The sequence below is a fragment of the Hemiscyllium ocellatum genome, chromosome 23 (genome assembly GCF_020745735.1).
Source record: "Hemiscyllium ocellatum isolate sHemOce1 chromosome 23, sHemOce1.pat.X.cur, whole genome shotgun sequence".
Taxonomy (NCBI): Eukaryota; Metazoa; Chordata; class Chondrichthyes; order Orectolobiformes; family Hemiscylliidae; genus Hemiscyllium; species Hemiscyllium ocellatum.
In genome coordinates, this window is record NC_083423.1 from 15554614 (window position 1) to 15571485 (window position 16872).

General features: G+C 40.9%; 1 protein-coding gene across 1 annotated transcript in view; it reads left to right on the forward strand.

Annotated features, from left to right (window-relative positions):
• Positions 1-16872, forward strand: part of exoc4 (exocyst complex component 4) — a 582261-nt gene that overhangs the window by 30513 nt on the left and 534876 nt on the right. Inside the window, exon 3 of the mRNA XM_060842705.1 lies at positions 10055-10239. Coding sequence (XP_060698688.1) covers positions 10055-10239 — 185 coding nt within the window. The remainder of the gene's footprint in view (positions 1-10054; positions 10240-16872) is intronic.

Consider the following 16872-nt stretch of genomic DNA (forward strand, 5'->3'; position numbering starts at 1 on the left):
ATGATTTTCGGGTCGACAGTACACTCCTATTCCCACACTTTTTTCTTCTGTTTGACTGATATGGCCTCATTTTATGAACTTTTCTCCAACTATGTTGTTCCTCTTCACAACTATAATTGCTTCTTTGAGCAACCTTTGGATCTGATTTGTAACAGGAAATATTTAGCTTCTATTCCTGTCCTCATTCAACCAGATTTCTGTAACTGCTATAATTTCGAACTTTCACTTAAGTAATCTTCTTGAGTGAGAATGTTTGAGTTTATAGTGTCCGTAATATGAGAATTTCAAGGTCATTGAAGAAGGTACTGTTGAAAACTGAAGTGCTTAGCTGGAATCCAGATTTGGTTTTCAAAAGAATGTTTGAACAAGCCAAACAAGAACTACTAACTGTTAAACTGTGCAAGGTATATTGCATTTGTAATGTGAGATTCTCGTCAGAATGCCTATATTAAGTAAGGTGATGTTGAGCATTTTTTTCATGTTGCTGGGTTCTGACTCTTAGACCAAACAAATAGTAATTCTGAATAATTACTTACATTCAACTCATTTGCTGTTTTTTGATGCTGTATAGTGGTGTTGGCAGACTGAACCATTTAATCTGAGCAAAACGTTAACTGCTTGAACAAACACTTGATTACTTGCAAGACCAAGAATATGCAAGTTTTGTGTATTTGTTGTTTTTTAAAAAAACTGCTTTTATCAAATCAAAACTTTTTTAAAATGCACCTCATGCAATGAATTAGTTTGATTGCAATACAGTGTAATTGTTACATAGATAAACATGACATCAATTCTGCACAAGTGAGATTTTAGCTTGGAAGTGGACAAAGTTCACTTGTGTATGACTTTTAGAATGCTTTGGAAGCCTAATCTGCTCACTCTGTCCGCTTTTCCAAAATGAGTTTAAACATAGCTAGCAATATAAAAGAAGATTACAAAAGTTTGTTTTAGAAATGAATAGATAAGAAAGTGGAAAGAGGGGAGATTGGACCGCTGGAAAATGAGGACGGAGAAGTAGTAATGGGGAACCAAGAAATGGCGGAGGAGCTGAAAAAGTACATGGCATTAAGTAGCATACCAGAACTTTGAGAGTCAGGGGGCAGAGATTAGTGTAGTGGCCATCTTGAAGGAGAAGATCAATAAATAAATTGAATTAGATTACATCCTAGAGTGTGAGGAGATTCTGAAGGCATTGGTGGTGATCTTTGAGGAATTCAGTGGAGTCAGAGAGGGTCCCAGAACACTAGAAAATGGCTACTGTGACAGCTCTGTTGAAGGAAAGAGTGAGGCAGAAAATGTGAAATGGGTTAGCCTGATCTCAGTCACTGGTAAAATATGAGAGCCTATTATTAAGGATGATAGTGCGGAGTACTTTGTGCAGTTTTTTTATGAAGAGCTGAGTCAGTGTGACTTTGTCAAGGGGGGCTCATGCCTGACAAATCTGTTTTCCATTCTTTGAGGAGGGAGTGAGCAAGTTAGACAAAGGAGAGCCAATGGATATGATCTATTTTGGATTTCGAGGAAGCATTTGACAGGATTCTGCACAGGATCGGACAGGAGGAAGTTATGTCAGTTAAGAGCCGATGGTGTGAGGGGCAAGATGCTGGTATGGATAGACGATTGGCTGATAAGAGTCAGAATAAAGTGATTTTTTTTAATATGGTAGCTAGTGGCTCGTGGAGTTCCAGGGGTCAGTTTTGGGACCACAACTATTTACGTTACATACGAATGATTTGGATGAAGCAACTGAAGGCATGGGATATCTCTGATATCTTTGGACTTGGGAGTCCTAATTCTGGTTTCTCTGAAGGTTAATATACAAGTTCAGTTGTCAGTTCAGAAAGCAAGTGGAATGTTCGCATTAATTTTGAGATTGCAAGGATACAAGCAGGGATGTACTACTGAGGTTATAGAAGGCTCTGCTCGGACCACATTTGGAACAATTGTGATCAGTTTTGAACCCATATCTAAGGATGGATGTGCTGGCCTTGGAGGCAGTCTAGGAGAGGTTGACAAAAATGATGCTGGAGATGAAGGGCTTGTTATGAGATGTGGCTGAGGATTCTGGGTCTGTAGTTGATTGAATTTAGACAGATTGATTGGAGTGGGGGTGGAGGGGGGCGCGTGGATTTGATTGAAAATTAAGGAATACTGAGAGGCCTGGATAGAGTGGATGTGGAGAAGGTGTAGACGGGTCTCTGATCCAAGGGCACAACCTCAGAGTCAAGCGAAGAACTTGTAGAACTGAGCTGAGGAGGAATGATGAATCTGCAAAACTCATTGTCGCAGAAGATTGTGGAGGCCCATGTAACTGAGTGTGTTTAAGGTAGAGGTTATTGATGAGTAAAGGCAACAATGGTTTCAGGGCGAAGGGAGAGATTGGGTGTGAAAACCATATGAGCCATGATCAAATGGTGGAACAGACTCCTAATTCTGCAATTTTGTCTTGTGGCCTGAAATTCTCTCCACACTAATTTGATTCGCCAACAGACAGGTCCCAGATGAAGTCCATGCCACCCAAACCGTTCCTTTCTTCCAATACAAATACTGTTGCCCCACAAATTAAAACTCATTTCACCCATACCTATTTTGAACCATGCAATTTACTGTATTTACACAATGCCAATTTGTCAGTGGCTCGGGTAGCAATTCTGGCGCAATTACCTTGGAGGTTCTGTTTTTTAACTTTAACTCCTAATTTTTAAAAATTCTGTCAGCAGAACCTCCTTTCAAGCCCAATCAGTGCCATTAGACCCAGTGCAGCCAGACACGTGGATACTTCCCATCCCTTTTTACTTCTAAAAGGCTAGAAATACTTAGTCTCCTGACCAGTCAGATGCTTTCCATGCATTTTCTTCACATTTTATTTTGTGATGCCCCTCCGTTATTCATCTCCATGCCACAAAGCGTCTTGATCCACATTTATCCTGCCCCACTTGCATTGCGACTTGCAGGGTTGACCGTAAACATCTACTTTCATCACCACTGTCCCAAATTCCCACTTTAAACCAAATTCTGGTCTAATCATTTGACCTTTGTTAGAATCCTCATGTCTTCATTAGTTGCGACCAAAGATGATGTAAAAATAATGAGCTGAGAGTTGAAAGTGACCTTTGGGGATCTGTGATCAGGTGAGTGTTTTGTTTTTGGAAAAAGGACAAACAACCTGGTACTTGCCCTGGAAGTTAATTACAGGTTGATTGTCATTCAGAAAGCACTGAAAATATTTAGGTTTTGGGGATGCACTGTACTTAAGTTTGTATGTTAATTGGGGGCATCACATGGAAGCTAGTCTTGGAACCTTTTTTTTGTCAGAAGGATTGTGTCTTCCAAAGCTCCAGGATGGAGGTGTTGGCTGTCAGATTATCATTTTGAGCAATTTATTGGAAGCTTAGAATCTCAGTTGCAAGAATTAAACAAATATTTCTCCAAGCTGACTGGAAGGTATTTCAGTCCAGTGTTTTCAGAAATTAAGCAAAACCCAATCCCATGAGTCCTGTGATGTTGTGCTTCCTGGAAACTGGTTAAATGAACATTTATTTGAAATTTTATTTCTTCAACTTATCCCTTAACAGTGTGTGTTTATGTCTGTCTGTTTGTGTGATTGTTGCCTGAGATTCTTTGGTAAATCATTATGAATCTTTTTGTTCTGGTTATAGACTCTTGAACCAATGGAAACTGCTTGAAAAGAAATAGTCTAAACCCTTTTATGATTTTTTAACATTTTTACCAAATAACCTATTAATTTTCCATGTTTTATTAGAGCAACCCCAGCTTGCTTACTCTTGCTGCATTGTTGGAATCCCTTCTGGAACCATTCATATAAATTTCACCTTGTATTCTTTCCATGACCTTGATATCTTTCCTATTGGCCTGACCAGTGCTGCCTGTTCTGCAGACTGTGCTGGTTTGATGCTTCCTTTACTTTCCAGCCTCCTGATTTCTGCTTTACTTTGGCATGTAAGGCAAATGGTACTGGGTAGGCTTTGCAGAATCATGAATTACTTCTTGATCAATGTGTAATGTGGCCTTGCCCCTATGGATCGTCCCTAGTCCTACCCAGCCATTTATTAATCGAGAAATGTTGAGTTGAACAAATTAAATCTTTGTCAACCAATGTTGCTCGATCAAGCTTGGGCCCAATCCTTTTATTACAGTCACTGGTAATTGAACCAACTGCTCCTCATAAGAGGCAAGAACTGAAGTTGTACTCTTTAATCTGTCGGGGTTCCCTGACAGCCTGGCTGAGGTGAAGTATGAACCTAAGAGTTGGAATCCAGAGTGAATTTTGGTAAAGACTGATACAGCTGCAATGGCAATGGCAATGACCTCTATCATAGCTGGGTGACCTTTTAACCAGATGTTTATTTTGGTTCTGATTTGGATGTTGGTAAAAAATTTCGACCCCCCCCACCACTCCCACCCCACCGACCTAAAACCAGCTGAAGTTGGATTTTGCAGAGTGCACACTCTCCTGGATAATAGCCCTTTAAGTTCTGGTAGTGAATTTAGGCCGAGGTGGGACTTTTGAGTCTGCATTTTGGCAGCAACTACAATGGCCTGCTGGCCAAGGTCGTCGCAAATTTTAATCGCTAGGCTGAGGCTTGGCTGCATTTTGAAGTTTGGCTGTGGCCTGACTTAGGGTCCTTCTGTTTGGCATATGCCTTGCTGAGGGTGTCCACTTCTATCAGTATATCATGTAATTCATAAGCTCCACATGCTGCATTTTCTAACAGCAATGTCAGTTGCAATGTCTGTTTGAAGTTGAGTTGAGCTTCAGATAGTAGGTGCCTTTGGATTGTCGCATCATTAGATTAGATTAGACTTACAGTGTGGAAACAGGCCCTTCGGCCCAACAAGTCCACACCGACCCGCCGAAGCGCAACCCACCCATACCCCTACATTTACCCCTTACCTAACACTACGGGCAATTTAGCTTGGCCAATTCACCTGACCCGCACATCTTTGGACTGTGGGAGGAAACCGGAGCACCCGGAGGAAACCCACGCAGACACGGGGAGAACGTGCAAACTCCACACAGTCAGTCGCCTGAGTCGGGAATTGAACCCGGGTCTACAGGCGCTGTGAGGCAGCAGTGCTAACCACTGTGCCACCGTGCCGCCCACTAATCCCACAGTCTCTCAGCATCTCACTTAGGGTTAAACCAAAATCACGTGCTTCTGCCAGTTGTTTTAACCTCGTCAAAAAAAACCCAACATGCACTCCCTTTGTTCTTGAACTGCTGAATCAAACTGATTGTGTCTCTGAATTAGAGGAGTTATGGGGTTGTAATATTTTATCCATCAACTATTGAAAGGTTTCACTATCTGGTGCCTCTGGGAGAGTTAGGCTTGTAATAATTGTAAAAGCTGTGAGTCCACATGCTGTTAGGATAATTATTCATGGCTTTTCACCTGGCCTAATGTCATTTTTCTGGGGAAAAAAAACCTCATTCATTCCACATGCTGGGCCCATCTCTGGCAGGATCAATCAAGTCAAGCTTCCCAAATAGCACCAGAATACCAGAAATGTTTACCTGAATTCAAAGATGACTGGCATGAAAGAGTGTCTTCAGGGCTGTGTTATTCTCTCTGCTGCTGGAATGACTCTGTGAAAGCCAATATTCCATTACGAAGTCATCATTTAATTACTGGCTCTTTGAGCAGTACCCCAACACTTCTGTTTATATTTGTCAGCCAGGACTCTATGATTGCATCAGATTAATATCCCTGATTGGGGAGCTCATATTCTGAGATCCACCTGTCTGACCTCGTTCCAATCTTTACATTCATCGTGAATGTGAAGCACTCAAGCACAGTTAGAGAAACATTGTTCATTTGTTTCACTTACTGCCAATTTGCACCAACAGAGAATCTAATCACCTCTGTTTGCCAATTAAATTACATTACCATCACTGAGTCTGTCACTGTGTACATCTTCAAGGACACCATTGACAAGAGACTAAGTGCTTATGTGGTTACAAGAGTAAGTCAGAAAGGCTGAGAATTGTGAAGCAGGAAATTTGCCTAAATGAATGAAGATTTTATATTTAATTCACAAGTCAGGCGTGTGATGGAATACTCAGCACTTGCCTGGATTAATGCAACTTCAACAACACTCAAACCTGAGAGTCTAGGACACTGTAGGCTGCTTTATCAAGAGTCCATCTATCCCTTTGATATTTTGTCCCACTCCCACTGGTGGACAGTGGCCACCATTTGTCCCAAAACAGAGGATGCACTGCGGCAACTTACCAGGGTCGATTTTCAAGCACCTTCTGAATCCACAAACTGAACCACCTGAAAGGAAAGGGTAGCCGAGAACATTATCATTTGTAAGTTCCCGTTCAAGCCACACAATCACGCCAGACTTCATGCTATCTTGCTATTTGTTCAATGTCCCTAATATCGTGGAGTTCACTTTAAGGTTGCACTGGGTATACCTGTAGTTGGTGATGAGCTACAGTTATTCCAGAAGGCTGTTTAATACCACTTCTAAAAGGGCAATTTTGTATGTACAGAAACTGCTGGCCTTAGTAGCAAGGTTCAGATTTCTCAAAAAAAAATCAGAAAGGTGTCTCATTTTAAGAGCGAAATCAATTCAACAGTTTTCTTGGTAATGCATCAAAAACAGTATAAGATCAGTAGTAGACTGAAGGCCTCCTTAGTGTTAACTGAAATTGTATCTAATCTTGGACTATCAATTCCACTTAGTCCCCGGCTCCCCAAACACTTGGATTTCCTGAGAGTCTAAAATTTTAACCAGGCCTTAAATGTATTCAGTGATAAAATATCCATAATTCTCTGATGTTGACAATTGAAGATTCACTACATTTCCTCTTCTCAGTTCTAAATGTTTCTTTGTATGGGACGATGTAGATTAATGTTTGAAAAATAAGCGATAGGCTCTTTAAAGTATGAACTTGTTTGACGTGTACCAAGTCCAAGAGTGAGACTATTTTGATTGCCTCACACAGAGTTGCAATGGACTGATAGCCTTTTGGTGCAACAGTGCAATGAATTACTCTTGTCTGAGTTGCAGTTTACTTGGCCTCCCACCACTGGAAAACTCTCTCTGATTTTCTTTCTCACCATCACCCCTCCATTAGCATATGCAGCCCTGAAGAAGGGTACCAGGACTTGAAAAGTTAACATTTTTTTTCACAGATGCTGCAATACGTTTCCATGTAAAAAATAAAGTCCAGGAAAATCAAGTCTATTAGTTCACCTTTATCTACCAAACTAGTACATCCATACCAAACTCTTTGTTTGTGGTTTTGAGGAGAGGTTGTTGAAATTAATTTACTTATGTTTTGGGTGCAAAGATAAGTACATATGTCATATATACTTAAGGCAAATGGTTCACGATGTAACTTATCTTGGTCGATATAGTATGTTAAAATGGGGATAATTATGGAAGTTCTAAGCTTGCAGCTGTATTACTCCACCAAGTGAGTTCCAGATATACACTGCAGTGTTGAAGACTTTGCCTTTCTGGTGTTTTATTGAAAGATCAGGAATTCATAGAACCTGATCAGAACTGGCCTTTGATTGTTAGTTGTCAAATCATAAATGATAGAATACTCCCCACTTGCCTGGATGAGTGCAGATCCAACAACACTCAAGAAGCTTGACAACATCCAGGACAAAGTAGGCCGCTTGATGCGCATCACATCCAGAAGCATCCATTCGCTCCACAACCATTGTAGCAATGTGTACTATCTAGAAGATGCTTTGCAGAAAATTCACAAAGATGCTCCCACTGCACTTGGCAAACTCATGATAACTTCCATCTAGAAGGGCAAGGGCAGTAGCTATAAGGGAATGCCACCAACTGCAAGTTCTCCTTAAAGCCATTCACCAGCCTGACTTGGAACGTATCATTATTGCTTCAATGTTGGGTCAAAATCCTGGAGTTCCCTAAAGTAATCATGGGTCCACCTGCAGCATTATGGACTGCAATGGTCAAGAAGGTAGTTCACAATGGCCTTCTCCAGGGTACCTCGGGGCAGGGAATAAATGCCAGCAAAGCCCAGGTCCCATGGGAGAAGTAAAAAGAAAACCAGCTTCATAGACTCGAACAATCCATTTGGAAATAATTTCTTTTAGTATGCTGTCTGTCTTGTCGGCCAGCTATGTGTGTCATGTAATTTTTTTTTGAAGAAGTAGTCACTTTAAATCATCTGTTTGTTACATGTGGCTCATGACAGATTGCATTAAACTACCTTATTTGTTATGGCAGAGAGGTAGCATGTTAAATGAAACAGCCTTGCTGTCACTGGATGAGCTAGACAATAATATTAAAACACGCAATAAGCCTTAAATTTGTTCAGTTGTTCCGAACCAGACTTTGCAAATAACATATCTTGGATACCAAATGTATAACTTAATAATAAATTGTTTATTTTTGTTTAAGAATATAACTTCATCAAAACACAGATAAATAATATGGCAGTCTATTTAAATTTATGATATCAGCCCAATCTTCTTTGAGAGACTGTTGGATTATATTTAGAGACACAGTTGACAGATATATTTTTTAAAAAAAATATCATTAATCAGTTTGATAAACCCGTTTCAACACTGAATAGCAGGTCTTGGATAATAGGTTCTATTATAGACAGATATGATTGTTTACCTTCCGTGAAATCCAAAGATAATAATCAATGCAAACAGTGTCTGCAGACCTCTGAAGACTTGTGCTTATTTTTTTTACAGATGGGCATTTTTTTCTCAGAACTTGAAACAAGTCAATGACTGTAGAATAATTGGAGAATGATAATCCCAGTCAAGAAGCTTCCAAAACAATACTGCCTCTTGTTCAGAACAGTCAAACAGTTCAACCAATTTTTTTCCTGTTCTTCTTTTTTTCTTCTTGCACCATTCTTTGTGGATGGCTGCCCAACATCAGTCCTCCCTTCATTTGACCGATTTGAAATCCAACTAACTGCCAGTCGCTAATAACATTTCTATGTCAACTCATCTGCAATGCCCTGAGATCACTAACTAGGAACTAACTTAGATGATCTTTCCAGGCCAGTTCCCAAGAAAGAATAATTGCTTTTGTTCTTTTTGTTTTAATATAACAGCAGACAGGTCAAAGTTCAATTCTCAACTTAAACTCTCAGTTCCAAACCAAAACTGAGAAAAGTACAAGCAAAATAATAATGGTCTCAACATTTTGCAGAGGTAGCAATGTGTCAGTTGAAATTCTTTGTGTGCATGTCTCACAAAAAAACTCATCTGGAACCCTACTTTACACTTTTGTTTGACATGTCTGAAAACTTCATTTGATGGTCGTGGGAACGTTGAATATTGCAGTGTTCAGAACCTTGAATGAATAAGATATTGAAACAGCCTTTGCCTGTGTTCAGAAAAACCTGAGCAGCATTTGGGCTTTCTGGCTGATCTGTATGTGAATATCGCACTTTTTTTTTAAATGCCAATGAAAGACCAACAAGAGAGAATCCCATCGTCTCCCCATAACAGTGAAGACCATATTATCACTGTTCTTCCATCCTCAAAATGCTGAGGCTTAGCATTGACCGGAAGCCTAACTGCTGTTTCAGGACACTGCTGACAAAGAAAAGGTCAGAGATTGGGAATCCTGCAGTGCACATTTAAAATTTGTTCACCATGTCCATGGTAGAATTTAGAAATATGAGGGAATCCTCTGCACTTGCCTAAATGTTTGCAGCTCCAACAACTCTCAAGAAGCGATTTCTTAATATTATGTTGAGTGATTCAAATTGTTGGAAGACCACCATCTGTGATGCTAGTTGAAATAGATTATTCACCTGGTAAATGAGAGTAGATGTTTATCTTGCCTTCCCATACCCAATATGTCTGATCAAACAAGGGACTGCATAGATCTGAACGAACATCACTACTTTTTACATGATGGGGAATTGAGTCAAGGCAGTTGTCCAAGGGGAAATCAGGGTTTTGCACTGGGCTATGGTGGCCCAGAGCCTTGGAGTATTAATGATCTTAATAATGGAACATTAGGAAGCAAAAATCACAGTTGTTGTTTGTCCTCTTGTTTTCTGTCTCAGGTCTCCGCAGTAGATTCTTTGGAGGGGCAGCTGCTGCAGGTCGAAGGATTGAGTGATCTGCGTCTCGAGCTCCACAGCAAGAAGTTGAACATGCATTTGGTCCTGATAGACGAATTACACCGCCACCTGTATATTAAGTCCACGAGTCGTGTGGGCAATAAAAGCCGGGACAAAAATAAAATTGGGTCAGTATGAAATGCACTTATGAAGGAATGAAATAGAAGTGGGAACAGAAAAAAAAAGTCAACTGCTTGACACTAAGATAAAATCAGGAATTGTTGGAAATGCACAGCAGGTGCCTTTTGCAGATATCGGTTTGTAGTTTTGGCATCATGGGATCACAGTGGAAAACATTTACTTTTTCCGTTTTTATGCTAATTGACCTTTTGTGTGTTTTTGAAGTTGTATTTTGAGGAGTTGTTGTGAATCTGATACTTGTTTCATTTTGAGGATTGACAATCTTTCAAATAATTTTTCTATGTTTCAGTCATATTTTTTCAAGAAATTATGTTCGAGAGTAGTTACAAGTGGGAAGCAGAATCATTCGAAGCTGACAATCTTTTTATTAAGAGAATATTCCATCAAATTAGACGATAAAGTTGTTCAAAATGCTAAATATGTTGAATGTCATTTACACAATGCTCTCTATCTGGGAGGACATTTATACTGTGATTATTTAATGCATTTTTCTTATACGAGAACAGCATTTCATTGGACCTGTGCAGATTGTTATTAGCTATCAGCCAACTGTTGAAAGCTTGAGTTGATCTTGATCTTTTTTTCTTGGGAATGGATGTGCAAGGAGCTCCTTATAAGTTGGACATATGTTTTCTTCCAGTGGCGTATTAATGATTGTGTACTGGACTAGCAATCTGGAGGCCCAAGCTAATGCTTGAGTAACACTCAATGCCCATTCCCAGTCGGGTTTATCTCTGGGCTCTGTGCTTCTTCCTGGAAAAGAAATGACCTGAACCATCCCCAACCTTCACCACCCTTCTCCACCTGGCCAAACATGTCCTTAGTTTGAACAAATTCTCCTTTAATGCATTTTACTTTCATCAGCTTGTGTGTATCTATGGGGCCCAGTTATGCCTGTCTCTTTACCAGGTGTGTGGAACATTGCTTATTCCAGTCTAACCTGGGCCTCTACTCACAATTGTTTCTCTGGTACATGGATTACATCATGTGATACTCCTCTCTCTTGTCAGGAGTTGGAAAAGTTAATTAATTTCTCTTCCAAATTCTACCCTGTCCTGTACCTACATCTGGTCCATCTCTGGCTCCTTCCTTGTGTTCCTCAACATCACTGTTTCCCTCTCTGGGGGTAAGCTAGCAACCAGTACAAATCCATGAACTCGCAGAGCTATCTTGCCTTCGTCAAAGACTTGATTAACTCTCCCAGTTTCTGTGTCTCCATTGCATCTGTTCCAGTGATGCCAACTTTTACAAGGGGGCCTCTGAAATGTCCACATTCTTCTTCAACCAAGGATTCCCCACCACTGTGGTTAATGGGGCCCTCCAAAATGACTGCTTTCTGTCCTCAAATGACACTGAGTTGCTTATTGTCTGCCATTTCAACACATTACTATGTTCTCTGGCCAACGTCTTGACTCCAGCATTGCACAGTGCTCCAGTGAAGCTCCTTGCAGGCTAGAAAAACAGCATTTCATTTTCCACTTGCGGACCCTGCAACCTTCCGGATTGAATATTGAATTCAAAAATTTTAGGGCCACGAACACCTCCTCCCATGTCCTGACACCAACTGCCACACACCAAACCTGTTGTCACATGGGCAGCAACCAGAAACAACCCATTGTCAGCTACTTATCATACCCATTTACAGCTCTTGACTCTCCCAGTTTGACCTTTTGAATGCCCAATTTATTTTTTTCTCTTTCCCTCCCCTCTCTTTCTCTCTGGGCACCATCTCCACTGAGCATTTAGTCCATTTCGCCCACCCACCCCCACTGCCCATCCCACAACTCCAGCATATTTCTGAACCTTTTCTGAGCTTGAAGCAGATTGAAGGGTCATTGGACCTGAAATGTTAACTCTTCTTTCTCTGCACAGATGCTGCCAGACCTGCTGAGTTTCTTCAGCAATTTTTGTTTTCGTGATTTTGAGCATCTGCTGTTCTGTTGTTTTTGGTTGAGTGCTTGCAGGAGGTTTGAAATCCTGCGACAGCATTTAATATAAATATCATTTCATGTAATTTTGGAATTCATAGCAAATCTCAGTCATAATCGTGGAGTTCAGTGATTATCATTGAATGACATTGGTGAATGCATGAGTTTTCAGTAAAGGACATCTGCTAGCCTTACCTGGCCTGGCTTACAGGCAGCTCCAATTTCATATAATGGTTGACTCAACTGCCTTCTGAAATGGCCAAGCAAACCACTTTATAAAGTGTGTTAAGGTTGGGAAATAAATGCTGGTTGTACCAGTGATGCTGAAGTCCCTGCAAAGAATAAAGAAAATAACAAAGGTCATTTAGGCAGGCTATCGGCTTGTCAGGGAATTGGGAATTTGGAAGGTGGCTGAGAAATGGAGTTAATGCCCAAAGGTTAGCACTGATTACCTTAGCGGATGGAGTAGGCTTCAGGGTCTGTATTGGGGAGGGATTTTTAAAAGAGGAATTGGAGTCTCTTGTTCAGTAGTGCAAGTCAGTTTTTATTTTGAGCTCCTTTGCCACACTTGGGAGAGGCCAGAGATTGCTCTGAATTTAGTTTTCATGTGGGGCCCATTTACCCTCTTAATTAGAGCTCAGATTGGAGGCTCATGACACTCGTTCTTTGCAAGTAAGGTACAGGATATTTATAGATACTCCATTACAATGGTTACATTCAACATTGACATTCATCCTTGCCACATCCCTTCTGACTTGCCCATCCTGTCCTGTCAATATATGATTAATGACTGACAGCTTCACTGTCCACCTTGGTCCTCCCATCATCTTGTGATGTTTACTACAGCTCTTATCACCTGTCTTTAGGCTCTTTGGATTATTGACCATAGCCTAATACCAATTGTTATGTTCCTTTCTAGACAATTGTCAGATGCATCATATTTGCTTGTCACAAATGACTTCTCAAATTCAGTCATGCAATTCATATCCTATGCTGATCTTAGGACAGAAGATTAGAAAGGATGTTAATTTCTTTTCATTTTTTGTAATATTTGTAATATCAGCTCTAAGGTTAAGTTAGAAATAGATAAACCTAATACTCTGATTCTGTGACAAGGCTAACAATTTCAGGAACAGCTTACCTTGGGTTACTGGTGAAGTTGTAGTTGTTTATTCTCTTCGTCATGGTGACCCTGTTTTAAAACTGTTTCTGTCCTCCCTTTGCTTGGTTGTTTGTCTCTTTGTACTCTTGAAGTTGTTTTGTTTATACCTTTTTGTTGTTCTAATGTTCTTGCTGAAGGAGAAGAAGTTTCTTGAGTGGGGTTTATCAAAACTAGTCTCCGCAGCCAAGGCGAGCTGCCTTCAGAACGTAAATTCCCTCGCATCTAATAAATAAAAACTTGTATGAATATGTACTCTAACATGTAATTATAATTCGTTAAAAAGCCTCATCTCGGCTACGTCAAGCTTTCCCTTTATATTTAATACAGAAATCAGTAATCTTATCATAGCCTTACCGTTCGCGTTCTAGTCCCATCTTATGAAGACTTAGGCATTTTGTTGTCTGGCTGAAGACTAGGATTTGAGCAATATGAAATGCTACATTATCTAAAATTTCATGTTTCTGTGTTAGTTAAATAGCTACTTTATCATATTCAACCACTGGCAATTACAACAGATTGTATGGTCTTATCCTGGTCTTTTCTCATAGTTTAAAGTGAAGCTTTGCAACCCCCTCAAAGCCTGAGATCATGGAAAACCAAGCATGTGTTTGATTAGCACCCCATTCACTCCTTCCTGTGCTGTTTGGCAATGGCAGTAGTGTGTACATTGCAGCATACCCTGTCAGCAACGGCCAAGGCTCCTTGCAGTGGTACCTTCCTGTTATGGACCAGGCCTGACTCCCTTAAAACAATTTTAAGCAGGTAGCTGAGACTGTAACTTTACTATTTGTCTCGGTTAAGTGTACAGTGGATATTCCTGGAGTGAATTAGCTGGTCCAACTGCCACGTTTTAAGCAAATAGAATTTATTTACAAAATTATGGAATGAAGTTAATTGTTGTTATAAGTCTGTCCAAGAGAAAGGCTGCAGTAGTGAGTATAGTGAATTCTTTCTTGATTATGTTTTTGGAGAGAAGTCTCTTGATTAAGCTTAAAATATAAGCCATAGTTATTAATTTAACCTGGGGCAGTGTTTTAGAGGAATAAGGTGTTATTTTCTGGGTCTGTAGATTGTGAAGGAGCAAAAATGGCCTTTGCAGTGATATGCACTTCTTCTCAGATGTGGGAGTTTAAGGCTTACTGTGGATTATATCTGCCATAAATGCTGTTGGATGCGAATCTGATCAGATCGAGTGAATCAGTTGGAGAGACAGATAGAAGTGATGAGAAATTTGCAACAGCAACAGTGTGATGGATGGCAGGTGTAGGAAGGGGGGAAAAGTCTCAGATACAGTCACAGAGATGGGTTAACTTGAGGAAGGGTAAGAGAGGGAGGCAACTAGAGCAGAAGTCTTTGGTGGATATACCCATTTCAAACAGGTATGCTGTTTTGGAAAATGTAGGGGGTGATGGGATTCTCAGGGGAATGTAGCACGAACAGCCAAGTTGCTGGTATTAAGACTGGCTCTAATGCAACAAGGGGTACGTCGGCTTCCAAGAGATCAATTGGGTTAGGGGATTTTGTAATCAGAGGTACAGATAGACGTTTTTGTGGCCAGGAGAGAAAAAGCAGAATGGCGTTGTTTCCCTGGTGCCAGGACCTAGGACATCTCAGAGAGGGTGCAGAATGCTCTCATGGGGGAGAGGGGCCAGCAGGAGATCGTGGTCCACATTGGAACCGACGACATTTGGAAGTGAAAAGGTTGAGACTCTGAAGGGAGATTACAGAGAATTAGGCAGAGATTTAAAAAGGAGGTCCTCAAGTGTAGTAATATCTGGATTACTCCCATTGCTAAGAGCTCATGAGGGCAGGAACAGGAGGATAGAGCAGATGAATGCAGGCTGAGGAGCTGGTGTATGGGAGAAGGATTCACATTTTTGGGTCATTGAAATCTCTTTTAGGGTAGACGTGACCTGTACAAGAAGGACAGGTTGCACCTAAATTGGAAGGGGACTAATACTCGCAGGGAAATTTGCTAGAACTGCCTGGGAGGATTTCAACTAGTTAGGTGTGGGGTCGGGGGGGAGGGGGGAGGTGGGGCCCAGGGAGACAATGAGGAAACAGATCGATCTGAGATGGATACAGTTGAGAACAGAACTAAGCCAAACAGTCAGGGCAGGCAGGGACAATGTAGGACTAATACATTAAACTGCATTTATTTCTAAGCAAGGGGCCTAACAGGAAAGGCAGATGAACTCAGGGCATGGTTAGGAACATGCGACTGGGATATCACAGCAATTAGGGAAACATGGCTCAGTGATGGGCAGGACTGGAAGCTTAATGTTCCAGGATACAAATGCTACAGGAAGGCTAGAAAGGGAGGCAAGAGAGGAGAGGGGTGGCCTTTTTGATAAGGGATAGCATTACAGCTGTGCTGAGGGAGGATATTCCCGGAAATACATCCAGGGAAGTTATTTGAGTGGAACTGAGAAATAAGAAAGGGATGATCACCTTATTGGGATTATATTATAGACCCCCCCCCAATAGTCTGAGGGAAATTGAGAAGCAAACCTGTAAGATCTCAGCTATCCGTAAGAATAATAGGGGAGTTATGGTAGAGGATTTTAACTTTCCAAACAACGACTGGAACTGCCATCGTGTTCAAGGTTTAGATGGAGGGGAATTTGTTAAGTGTGTACAAGACAATTTTCTGATTCATTATGTGGATGTACTTACTAGAGAGAGTGCAAAACCTGACCTACTCTTTGGAAATAAGGCAGGGCAGGTGATTGAGGTCAGTGGGGGAGCACTTTGGGGCCAGCTACCATAATTCTATTCGTTTTAAAATAGTGATGGAAAAGGATAGACCAGATCTAAAAGTTGAAGTTCTAAATTGGAGAAAGGCCAATTTTGACGGTATTAGGCAAGAACTTTGGAAAGCTGATTGGAGGCAGATGTTCGTAGGTAAAGGGAGGGCTGAAAAATGGGAAGCCTTCAGAAACGAGGGAACAAGAATCCAGAGAAAATATATTCCTGTCCGGGTGAAAGGGAAGGCTGGTAGGTATAGGAAATGCTGGATGACTAAAGAAATTGAGGTTTGGCTTAAAAAAAGGAAGCATTGTCAGGTATAGACAGGAGAGACAGAGTGAATCCTTAGAGTATAAAGGCAGTAGGAGTATACTTAAGAAGGAAATCAGGAGGGCAAAATGGGGACATGATAGCTTTGGCAAATAGAATTACGGAGAATCCAAAGGGTATTTGCAAATATATTAATGACAAAAGGGTAACTAGGGAGAGAATAGGACCCCTCAAGGATCAGCATGGCGGCCTTTGTGTGGAGCCACAGAAAATGAGGGAGATACCAAATGACTATTTTGCATCAGTATTTACTGTGGAAAAGGATATGGAAAATATAGACTGAAGGGAAATAGATGGTGACATCTTGCAAAATGTCCAGTTTACAGAGGAGGAAGTGCTGCATGTCTTGAAACAGTTAAAGGTGGTTAAATCCGCAGGGCCTGATCAGGTATACCCAAGGACTCTGTGGGAAGCTAGAGAAGTGATTGCTGGTCTCTTGCTGAGATATTTGT